The following is a 12465-nucleotide window of genomic DNA, read 5'->3' as shown; positions in this document are numbered from 1 at the left end:
CAATTCTGACTTTATATCTCACAATTCTGACTTTATATCTCACAATTCGACTTTCATATCTCATGCAATTCTGACTTTATATCTCACAATTCTGACTTTATATCTCACAATTCGACTTTCATATCTCATGCAATTCTGACTTTATATCTCACAATTCGACTTTCATATCTCATGCAATTCTGACTTTATATCTCACAATTCGACTTTCATATCTCATGCAATTCTGACTTTATATCTCACAATTCTGACTTTATATCTCACAATTCGACTTTCATATCTCATGCAATTCTGACTTTATATCTCACAATTCGACTTTCATATCTCATGCAATTCTGACTTTGTCATGCAATTCTGACTTTCATATCTCACAAATCTGACTTTATATCTCACAATTCTGACTATATCTCACAATTCGACTTTCATATCTCATGCAATTCTGACTTTGTCATGCAATTCTAACTTTATATTTCACAATTCGACTTTCATATCTCATGCAATTCTGACTTTATATCACACAGTTCTGACTTTAAATCTCACAATTCTGACTTTATATCACACAGTTCTGACTTTAAATCTCACAATTCTGACTTTATATCACACAATTCTGACTTTATAACTGGCAATTCTGACTTCATATCTCACAATTCTGACTTTATAACTGGCAATTCTGACTTTATAACTTGCAATTCTGACTTTATAACTCGCAATTCTGACTTTATAACTTGCAATTCTGACTTTATATCACACAATTCTGACTTTATAACTGGCAATTCTGACTTCATATCACAATTCTGACTTCATATCACAATTCTGACTTTATATCATGCAATTCTGACTTTGTCATGCAATTCTGACTTCATATCTCACAATTCGACTTTCATATCTCAAATAATTCGACTTTCATATCTCACAATTCTGACTTTATAACTCACAATCCTGACTTTATAACTCACAATTCTGACTTTATAACTGGCAGTTCTGACTTCATATCACAATTCTGACTTTGTCATGCAATTCTGACTTTGTCATGCAATTCTGACTTTATAACTCAAAATTGAGTTTATATCTCACAATTCTGAGAATCTTCAGAATTGTGAGACAAAACGTTGCAATTACCTTTTTTATTTTTTATTTCATGGCAGAAACAAGCTTATACAGGAAAAAAAAACAACGTGCATAAAACCATCAAGCTCTACACTCAAAAGTAAAACTGGAGACTCTTATGTTGTATAAAATGCAAGGAACACGATGATCTGTACTGTTTTTCACAAATATGAAAGGAAAAACAAGTATATAATAATTAATTTGTCTATAATAATGGAATTTATTGCAAAAAACCTCAAAAATATATTTTGGAATATATAAAATACACTACCATTCAATTTTTTTTTTTTATATAAAGAAATTAATACTTTTATTCAGCAAGGATGCATTAGCTTGATCAAAAGTGACAGTAAATATATAATTTTACAAAAGATTTCTATTTCAAATAAATGGTGTTCTTTTGATCATCAAAGAATCCAGATTTCCTTTATTTAAAAAAAAAAAAAAATCTTACTGACCCCAAACTTTTAAATGGCAGTGTATATGTGGTAGTAAAATAATGATCCATAGCCAAGAAGAAATATTTATGATGAGTATTTTTTTATTTTAGTTATATTTTGAGTATTTTTTTTTTCAATCCACTCATATTGGAACAGATGGCAAAAATCTATTTTTACATTTAACTGCTTTCATCAGAATGATATTGAGTGTTTTATAAAGGAACTGTGATTTGTACCTGCTAGTTTCCTGTTTGAGGCGTCCCAGCTGGGCTCCCAGCGGGTGCTGTGGCCGCTGAGCCTCATGGGATATGACTGAACTCAGGGTGCTGACTCCAGATGTGAGGGCTTGATCTTCCTGCGTCGTGCGTGCCACTGATCCAAACTCTCCATCATCCTCTTCATCTACTTCATCTGCATCTTTATCTGCGCCCTCACTTTCCGATGCAGGCCCGAAATGTGTCTGCAACTCTAGAAGAGAGAAAGACTGTTGAAAAAGATCTTAATCCTTTGGGGCCAGTTGTTCAAAAGGTTTAATCTGGATCAGAATGATTTGGAAATCCCACATTTGGAAGTCCCATATCCAAGATCAGGTAATCCATCTTACTATTGTGCTGGTTTTTCTAAGCAAATTTGGATTGGATCACCCTGATCCAGATACACACCTTTTCAGATTACAAAATCTGGATTACTAGTTCTCTATGGAGCCCCTAAAGGGACATGGTGATGGAAAAAAAAATGAGATGAAGGGAAAAAAAAAAAAATTAATGCATTTGCATTCTCTCAGAAAAGATTTACCTGAGAAACATTGTATTCGCTTGCAAAGAACTTTTGATTGATTCATCCCTTATGATTGTGCCAATGTAGTTTACAAACAGTGATAAAAAAAAAAAAAACACTTTAAATTAAATATAATATTTTTGTTTGATATTTACACCTGTTTGGGCATTATTGGCACCAAAATCTCTTTTTTTACTTTGCAGTAGGTTAATGAAAGACTAAATATGTAGCCTAATGTCTACTTCAAATGTATTACTTTAATAGTTAAACTAATCAACAGCAAAATAAAAAAATGTGTGTGTGCGTATGTATATTACATGATACAAATGTTGTATTTTAGACCAATTTTAAAGTTTTATTACATTTTTGTTCCTGAAGTCCACCCTACTCATGAGATCAGTATAATCCAGACCAATCTTACTAAAAAGTTTTGAACAACACAAACTGATTTCATCCAGATCAAAACCAAGATTGGATTTTGTGATCGTATCTGATTTCAGAATCCTTTTTTTCCTTGAACAACCCATTTTTTAAGATTTGATCCAATCCAATAGTCGAAATGCGATTACTTTTGAACAAATGGCCCCTGGTTTTTGTTTTTCCTTCTATGTCTCTCAATCACACACCTGGAATTAAAATGGTAACCGCTGCCTGCACAGCCCGTCTGATGATGTTGTCCATGGCAAACATCCAGTGGGGTTTAATGTGGTGGTTCCTCAAAACTTTATTCACCTGAGAGGAATACACAATGAGGAAAGATGGATATTAATGTCATCCTACTCAAAGCAAACACAAGGGGGAGACACTGAGGCCACACAAACATGAGGCATGAACAAGATTCACACTCTTATCTACCCTTTGAAGCAACATATGATCCAAGATGTAAAATGAGAATGTAGAGAAACTACTGTAGAGAAAACAAGAATGTCTTTGGTCCCCCAACAAGGTGGATTAAAATCATATATCATTTATGGAACAGGACATAACTAGACATTCTTGCTTTATAGAAGCTTTCCCCAAGATTTGACAATAAAATAAACTAAAAGACACAATATAATATAATACATAAAGTAAAATACAACAGGGAATATATATCAAAATAAATGTCATATGGGTATAAAAAAAAAACTGAAGACAGCTCAGTAAAATTAATTAAATTTGAATAAAATCAACTAAACAAAAATATTCAGAGCTTAAAAAAATATTATAAAAGTTATTCAAATTATTTAAATAATAATAATAATAATAATAATAATAATAATAATTCACTAAAATTAAAAATAATTAATTAAAAAAGGGATGTAATATACACTACCATTAAAAAGTTTTGGGTTGGTCAGAGTTTTTAATGTTTTCAAAATCTCTTGCTTACCAAGGCTGCATTTATTACAGCAAAATGTTGTATAATATTGTGAAATATTATTACAATTTTAAATGAATGTTTTGTATATTAATATATTTTAAAATATTATTTATTTCTGTGAAGGCCAAACTGAATTTCAACATCATTACTCCAGTCTTCAGTGTCACATGATTCTTCCTAAATCATTCTAATATGCTGATTTGCTGCTAAAGAAACATTTCTGATTATTATCAATGTTAAAAACTTTTGCTGCTTAATATTTTTGTGGAAACTTTGATGAATAGAGAGTTCAAACATCAAACATTTTAACATTATTAATGTCTTTACTGTCACTTGATCAATTTAGTGTGCCCTTCTGGAATAAAAGTATTAATTTCTTTCAAAATAACATCTTACTCAACCCAAACTTTGAACAGTAGTGAATGTCTGACATCTGTCTTAAAGTTTTTTCTTCAATAATTTAGCTTTAAATTCAGCTAAATCCTTTTTTTTTAAATAAAAAATTCATAGTACAAAGCCTAATACTGTTCTATATTAAGTAAGATCACAATAAAATAAAATACTGAGCAAATACTCGGCTAAATACTGAGCAAAGTTAGAAAATAGCAGTGAATCACAACATACTTGATGTTTGATGTACAGCTATCTGCTGTGCGATTATGGAACACTGAAATTTCACCATTGGTGAAAACAAGAGCATCAAAATATTGCTTGAGTATTAAATAGGATTTTTACCAATTATGTATCATCCCTAGGAAGGACACTGAGATTGTATATACTGTAGCAGCATTACAAAATGATGCTATTTATACTGCAGTCGACTCACAGAATCCTGGAATCCAAACAGAACAAGTTGGATCTGGTTGATTGACGTGCTGTCAAAGTCCAGGTCCAATTTGAGTTTGGATATGGTGGTTGCCATGACGCGTCGCTCAGGGCAACGTATAAAGTCCCGTAAGATGCAGATGATCTGTTTGATGTGGTCCACTGACAACTTCAGCTCCTCCTGACCCTAAACGACAAGGACACAATAATCACTGCATGATTCACACTAACACACACACACAGACACAAATACACAGATACACACCTGAATGTGGTTCTCCATGAGGTTGGAGGTCACTTTATCCTGGTCCTCATTGAGGACCTTGTAGAGTATGGCGCGTCTTTCACTGTCTTTCTTCAGCAGGAAGAGGCCGGAGTCGCTGTTCTCAGAGGAGGCTGGAGAGCTGCGGTCTTCTGCTGTCGGACTCTCATCTGGAACACTGAATTACACACATTTAACACTGATTCAGTGACAACATATGGATCCAGGTAGCCTTCTATTTCAAAATATTTTAAAAATTATATAAAAATATTTATATTATTTTAATTATATAAAACTATTTTTAAAAATACCCATTAGGGCGGATCTAAATGAATCTTCCTCATGCTGGAGGGATAACTGTACTCAACTCTGTTGTTCGTCAGCGGATCTAAATGGATCTATCCATCAGGGCAGATCTAAATGAATCTTCCTCATGCTGGAGCGATAACTGTACTCAACTTTGTTGTCCGTCAGAGCGGATCTAAACGGATCTATCCATCAGGGTGGATCTAAATAGATCTTCCTCATGCATGAGGGACACCTGTACTCAACTCTGTTGTCCTTCAGGCACATCCTGATTTTGTTGAGTTAGATGCATTCCTGGGTCAACATATTTTGTTGAACCTGGAACAACATTCCAGTCTGAAAATTTTTGTCTTAACCCTATTCCTACCCCTAAACCTAACTCTACCCATAAGTTATCCCAAAAATCACAGGGAAATGATAGATGAATAACACTGATGTAGAAGCACCAATTCATGATTTTAAGCCTAAACTTGACATAATCTATAAATGTGCCCCTCAAATCTGATTGGTTGATTTGAATGTTGTTCCAGGATCAACAAAAATGTTGACCCAGGAACATGCTGAATTCAGCAATATCAGGTTATGCGTCCGTCAGAGTGGATCTAAACGGATCTATCCATCAGGGCGGATCTAAATAGATCTTCCTCATGCTTGAGGGATAACTGTACTCAACTTTGTTGTCCGTCAGAGCGGATCTAAACGAATCTATCCATCAGGGCGGATCTAAGTGAATCTTCCTCATGCTTGAGGGATAACTGTACTCAACTCGGTTGTCCGTCAGAGCGGATCTAAACGGATCTATCCATCAGGGTGGATCTAAATAGATCATCCTCATGCTTGAGGGATAACTGCACTCAACTTGGTTGTCCGTCAGAGCGGATCTAAACGGATCTATCCATCAGGGTGGATCTAAATAGATCATCCTCATGCTTGAGGGATAACTGTACTCAACTTTGTTGTCTGTCAGAGTGGATCTAAACGGATCTATCCATCAGGGTGGATCTAAATAGATCTTCCTCATGCTTGAGGGATAACTGTACTCAACTTTGTTGTCTGTCAGAGTGGATCTAAACGGATCTATCCATCAGAGGTGGATCTAAATAGATCATCCTCATGCTTAAGGGATAACTGTACTCAACTCGGTTGTCCGTCAGAGTGGATCTAAATGGATCTATCCATCAGGGCGGATCTAAATAGATCTTCCTCATGCTTGAGGGATAACTGTACTCAACTTTGTTGTCCGTCAGAGCGGATCTAAACGGATCTATCCATCAGGGTGGATCTAAATAGATCATCCTCATGCTTGAGGGATAACTGTACTCAACTCGGCTGTCCGTCACAGCGGATCTAAACGGATCTATCCATCAGGGCGGTTCTAAGTAAATCTTCCTCATGCTTGAGGGATAACTGTACTCAACTCGGGTTGTCCGTCAGAGCGGATCTAGCCCTATCACCTAACGACTACAGCCCCATTGACTCCCTGTGCCAATGCATTGATGAAATTAAAAATTGGATGTGTCTAAACTTCCTTCAGTTAAACAAAGACAAAACTGAAATCATTGCGTTTGGAAACAAAGATGAATTTCTCAAAGTGAACATGTACCTTCACTCTAGGGGTCAAACAACTAAAAATCAAGTCAGGAATCTTGGTGTGATTTTGGAGTCAGACCTGAGTTTCATTAGCCATGTAAAGACAATAACTAAATCAGCATATTATCATCTCAAAAATATTGCAAGAATTAGATGCTTTGTCTCCAGTCAAGACTTAGAGAAACTTGTTCATGCTTTCATCACCAGCCGGGTGGATTATTGTAATGGGCTCCTCACTGGTCTTCCCAAAAAGACCATAAGACAGCTGCAGCTCGTACAGAACGCTGCTGCCAGGATTCTGAGTAGAACCCGAAAACATGAACACATCACACCAGTCCTCAGGTCCTTGCACTGGCTTCCAGTTGCATTTAGAATTGATTTTAAAGTACTGTTACTTGTTTATAAATCACTCAATGGTCTAGGACCTCAATACATTGCAGATATGCTCATAGAATATAAACCTAACAGATCACTCAGATCATCAGAATCAAGTCATTTAGAAATACCAAGGGTTCACTCAAAGCAAGGAGAGTCTGCTTTTAGCTGTTACACCAGCCGCAGCTGGAACCAGCTTCCAGAAGAGATCAGGTGTGCTCCAACAGTAGCCACATTCAAATCCAGACTCAAAACACATCTTTTTATCTATGCATTTGCTGATTGAGCACTGTGCTATGTCCGAACTGTTTGCACTTTATTTTATACGTATTATCTTTTTATTCTTTTAATTCCTTTTCCTGTTTTTATTTTCATTTTTAATGTATTTTATATCTTTTATGTATCATCTTGTTATTCTGATTTTTAATGCATTTTAAATATTGCTGTCTGGTTGAAAGAGCTGGGAGAATTAGGAGGAAAGTGATTAGGTTAAAATTTGGTAAATTTGGATAAGGGGACAAACCATGGGGAAATTTAAGCTGTAGTGCAAGGTTAAGATATCTCTGGATTACAGTCAGGACACTTTCCAAAGGGGGAAATTTCCAAAGGGGAAATTTGAACTGCGTTGCACAGATAAGATATCTCCGGAAGGGGGATTAGGGCTGTGTGGTGCAGTTTGAGGTGTCTTGGCAAAAGGGGAGATTGAAACTGTGTTTATTAGTTTGAAGTGCCTTAATAGGTAGCAGTCCTGTCGTGTGAGGAAGATCCATTCTGATCCGCTCTGATGGATAGATCCATTTAGATCCACTTTGATGGACAACAACAACAACAACAACAACAAACTCTCTGAGACTTCCTAGCTCTTCCATCCAGATAGCAAAATTCTCTGTTTTTACTGTTATTTCTATTCCTTATGTTCTATTTTTATTATTCTTTTTTATGTAAAGCACTTTGAATTACCATTGTGTATGAAATGTGCTATACAAATAAAATTGCCTTGCCTTGCCTTGCCTAAACGGATCTATCCATCAGGGTGGATCTAAATAGATCTTCCTCATGCTTGAGGGATAACTGTACTCAACACTGTTGTATGTCAGAGTGGATCTAAACGGATCTATCCATCAGGGTGGATCTAAATAGATCTTCCTCATGCTTGAGGGATAACTGTACTCAACTTTGTTGTCTGTCAGAGCGGATCTAAACGGATCTATCCATCAGGGCGGATCTAAATAGATCTTCCTCATGCTTGAGGGATAACTGAACTCAACTTTGTTGTCTGTCAGAGCGGATCTAAACGGATCTATCCATCAGGGTGGATCTAAATAGATCTTCCTCATGCTTGAGGGATAACTGAACTCAACTTTGTTGTCTGTCAGAGTGGATCTAAACGGATCTATCCATCAGGGCGGATCTAAATAGATCATCCTCATGCTTTAGGGATAACTGTACTCAACTCGGCTGTCCGTCACAGCGGATCTAAACGGATCTATCCATCAGGGCGGATCTAAGTAAATCTTCCTCATGCTTGAGGGATAACTGTACTCAACTTTGTTGTCCGTCAGAGCGGATCTAAACCAAGGTTATTATAGTTTTGCATTTTTCATTAGTTTTTATTTTTATTTCGTTTTGACTTTTTGTTTTCAAATTCAGTTTAGTTTTGATTAGTTTTTAAAGTGGGTTTGCTAGTTTAGTTTAGTTTTTATTTTTTGAAAATGCTTAGTATTAGTTTAGTTTTTATTAGTTTTAGTGTTAGTTTTAGTCTTTTTTTGTAATTTGGGTTATTTGTCAGGGGCAAGATTCAAAAAGGTCAGAAAAAGTATTGTGTAATAATAACTCAACAAAAACATCATGCAATTTTAGAAAATATTCATTCAAAAATAAAACCAGTACATAAAATGTACATATGGGCACAAATATGTAAACAGTCTCAACACTCCGCAGTAAGTGCAAAATGTGTAAGTGACGTGTGCCAGTAAAAAACCTAAAGAGCCAACAGACTAAAGAAGACATACATGAACCGCATGTATTCAACCCATTTTTAAGCCACAACAAGACATTTCTGTCAGATTGTCAGGGAGCTCAATCTGACAAAAGAACATGACAAATAACAAAAAAAAAAAAAAAAAAAAAAAACCTTTAAATACAGCTTTTCAATTTTTTTAGTGTGTGTGTGACACCTTCAGAAAATTGCCAAAAAATCTACCAAAAATCTACACATCTTCTATACAGAATTCACACCCTATACAAATACCACAGCTGTACAATTTTCACACCCTATAACAGTTACTAAATTTACAAAAGCCTACTTGTCTGGATTGAAGCAGCAAACATTCAGTGTAAAGGCCAATTCACACCGCACCGACAAACGCCAACAAACTCGTCTGTTGGAGTTTGTTGGATCGGTGTGATAACCCTGATACCCGGCGTTGGTCTGAGTCGGTTTTCACCAGACTGAACATGTTTAATCGGCGTTAGTTTGGTAGTCTGAGCATCCAACAAACGGCAACCAACTCTGACCCAATCTGACCTGACTACGAACCGTTGCCATGACGATGAGGCAAGTCCCCTGCAAAGACAGCTTGTTTGATCGCGCCCGCGCCTCACGCACACACAACAAAGCAGCGGAAATGTGACATTGCAGCTTCGTTATAAAAAATAAAATACAGTTAAAAAAAATGAAAACATACAAAAGGTACAATAGTCCATAATGCAATCCTTGCCATTCAGCAAGAGCACGTTAAGAGAGGTAACGTTAACCACCATGAGCAACGCAGGTTTACCTTCAGTGACACTAAAACTCTGTAAACTTGATTTTTTTTCTCACAGTAATTTTCATTTTGGGTGAACTATGCAAACACATTTGGATTGAAGCAGCAAACATTCAGTGTAAGAGTAAACAAATTACATTATTTAATATTTGAATCACAGCTTATATAGTGTTTTGACATCGACAACCCAAGTGCATTTTACCTCAAACTTGCGACTAGTTAACTTGCTGCAGTAGCAATCGCTTCTCGCGTCGACATTAACACGCTGACAAAGTTATATTCAGAATTAAAAATATTTTTATAACACTTTTTAATGTGTGTTTGTGTAAAGGTGTTCACGAGATACCAACCTTTAGCGAACTTGCTTTCAAAGTCGAACACTCGTTCTCATGGAGACGCGGCGTGCACTGACGGGAGGGGCTGTGTGTGTGTGTGCGCGCGCGCGCGTGTATGTGAGAGACGCAGGGAAAGGAAATGCAGCTGAACGTTATTTGCTCTATGAAAGACATTGATAAAGACGAAAACTAAGGACATTTAATCTATAATTTTATTTTATTTTAAGTTAGTTTTGCCAAACACACATTGCAGTTTTAGTTAGTTATCGTTTTTTTGTAATGCCTCGTTTTTATTTTATTTCAGTTAACGACAATGTTTTTTCCCCACCTAGTTTTCGTTTTTTCGTTCGTTTTCGTTAACGATTTTAACCTTGATCTAAACGGATCTATCCATCAGGGTGGATCTAAATAGATCTTCCTCATGCTTGAGGGATAACTGTACTCAACTTTGTTGTCCGTCACAGCGGATCTAAACGGATCTATCCATCAGGGCGGATAGATATTTTTCTTACAAAAACACATCGCTTGACTTCAGAAGGCTTTTATTAACCCCCTAGAGCCGTATGGATTACTTTTATGATGGATGGATGTGCTTTTTTAGGCTTCAAATCTAGGGTATCATTCACTCCCATTATAAAGCTTGAAAGAGCCAGGATATTTTTTTAATAAAACTCCAGTTGTGTTTGGTTGAAAGAAGATAGTCATATACACCTAGGATGGATTGAGGGTGAGTAAATTATGGGGTAATTTTCATTTTTGGGTGAACTAACCCTTTAAGGCAGGGCTATCAAAAAATTAAAATAATTTAAATCTCATGATTTTTACCATTAAAAAAATGAATCTCAAATCTTGAATTTTAAAATGTTTTATAAATGTTATCAAAAATAAATTAATTAAATAAATAAATAAATAAATAAATATTTAAATGTAATTAATTAAATTAAGGACAGAAAACATTTATTTTCTTTTTATAAACAGTGTTTTGCTGATAGGTGATCTCATACTTTTTGAGCTTTAAAATGAATTAACTGTGAATTTAATGGTGTAAAACAGTTAATTTATCTGAAAAGTAAATGTTATCTTTTCATGTTATCTGAAGTGGTGATTAACAACGTTTTCTTGTTAGAGAAAAGAGGAAATGTGGTTAATGTGTGGCAGCACTGTGATTTATTGTGTGAGCTGAAACCGAGGTGAAGTAGTAGTCAGTAAAGTGTTCATGGGATTATTTTATGAGCAACCAGAGAGCACCTGTTGTAAAAGGCATTATCTCATTAGACAAACATACATACACCTGCCCAGAAACCGCAGCCCAGCACACCTGTCTCCTCATTCCTCCGTGTTAATTAAACAGTGTTTCCAAGGAGTCGACTATCTGTCAGGACAGGCCTCAGCGCTTCACGCACAGGAAGTTGATTTACTGTTGGGCTGAGAGCTGAAGCGGTCGCGGATACTCAGGCTCCGTAAACACAGTCACGTCATTAACATTCCAGACGCTAATCCAGCGCTCACATAATCTCATACATATACACACTTGAGCAACTACAGCTATTGCTGATCAATGCATGACCTAAACTCGTCTAGACCGGTTTTCGGACCCTTATTAGCTCTACATTCACCTCAGTGCTCTGGCGAGGAATCTTCTGAGCTCACCTGAGGAAGTTTGAGCTGGGCGGTTTGATGAGGTTCTCGGAGCTAGAGCGTTTTTTCTTCTCGAAAAACACATCTTGTTTGGAGTCGCAGTCTGGAGACACAGAGCCCGGTTCACTGCTGCTGCTCCCCGTGGCCTCCGTCTGCAGCTGTACTGGTAACGAAACACTGCGGATGTAGTCTAAATGGAGTAAAACACAAACACACACGGTTACGTATATAAAAACACACACATATATGAACTAATTCAGTCAGACCAGAGTTTATCACCATTGATTTTTTCCCCCCACCCTGAAGTTTAAACCTTTTCATAAATATGAAAAATAAATAATTAAGTCGTGTTATATTTTTAATAAATTTTAAAACTAAACACTTTATTAGGGCTGTCAATTTAACATGTTTATTATACTGTTATTAAATTTTAAAACACTAACGCAAAAATTAACAAATAATCATGCCTCAAGGCCAATAATAGAATATAAATACCTCTATATAAATACCTAATGAACATAATTTATTCATGTCTAAAGTCACGTTTTGTAATGCCCGTTCAATAATTAACTCATCTTCCACATTTTTTCATTAAGGTTTTTAAATCAGCAAATATGTGAGATTAACTGCAATTAGCTGGATTAAAAAAAATTGACTGACAATCCAAATTGAATTGAACTGA

The 12465-nt window shown here is 35.9% G+C and overlaps 1 protein-coding gene across 7 annotated transcripts in view; it reads right to left on the bottom strand.

The window, feature by feature from the left end:
* Positions 1-12465, bottom strand: part of map3k15 (mitogen-activated protein kinase kinase kinase 15) — a 43487-nt gene that overhangs the window by 6700 nt on the left and 24322 nt on the right. For all 7 annotated transcript variants that reach the window (XM_048174258.1, XM_048174257.1, XM_048174259.1 and 4 more), the window contains 5 exons: positions 11796-11973; positions 4775-4949; positions 4511-4696; positions 2948-3053; positions 1781-2012 (listed from right to left, as the gene is read on the bottom strand). In XM_048174258.1, coding sequence (XP_048030215.1) covers positions 1781-2012; positions 2948-3053; positions 4511-4696; positions 4775-4949; positions 11796-11973 — 877 coding nt within the window. The remainder of the gene's footprint in view (positions 1-1780; positions 2013-2947; positions 3054-4510; positions 4697-4774; positions 4950-11795; positions 11974-12465) is intronic.

Source organism: Megalobrama amblycephala, linkage group LG22, assembly GCF_018812025.1.
Source record: "Megalobrama amblycephala isolate DHTTF-2021 linkage group LG22, ASM1881202v1, whole genome shotgun sequence".
Classification (NCBI taxonomy): Eukaryota; Metazoa; Chordata; class Actinopteri; order Cypriniformes; family Xenocyprididae; genus Megalobrama; species Megalobrama amblycephala.
Note: the sequence above shows the minus strand (reverse complement) of the source record. Positions and strands in the feature narration are given on the sequence as shown.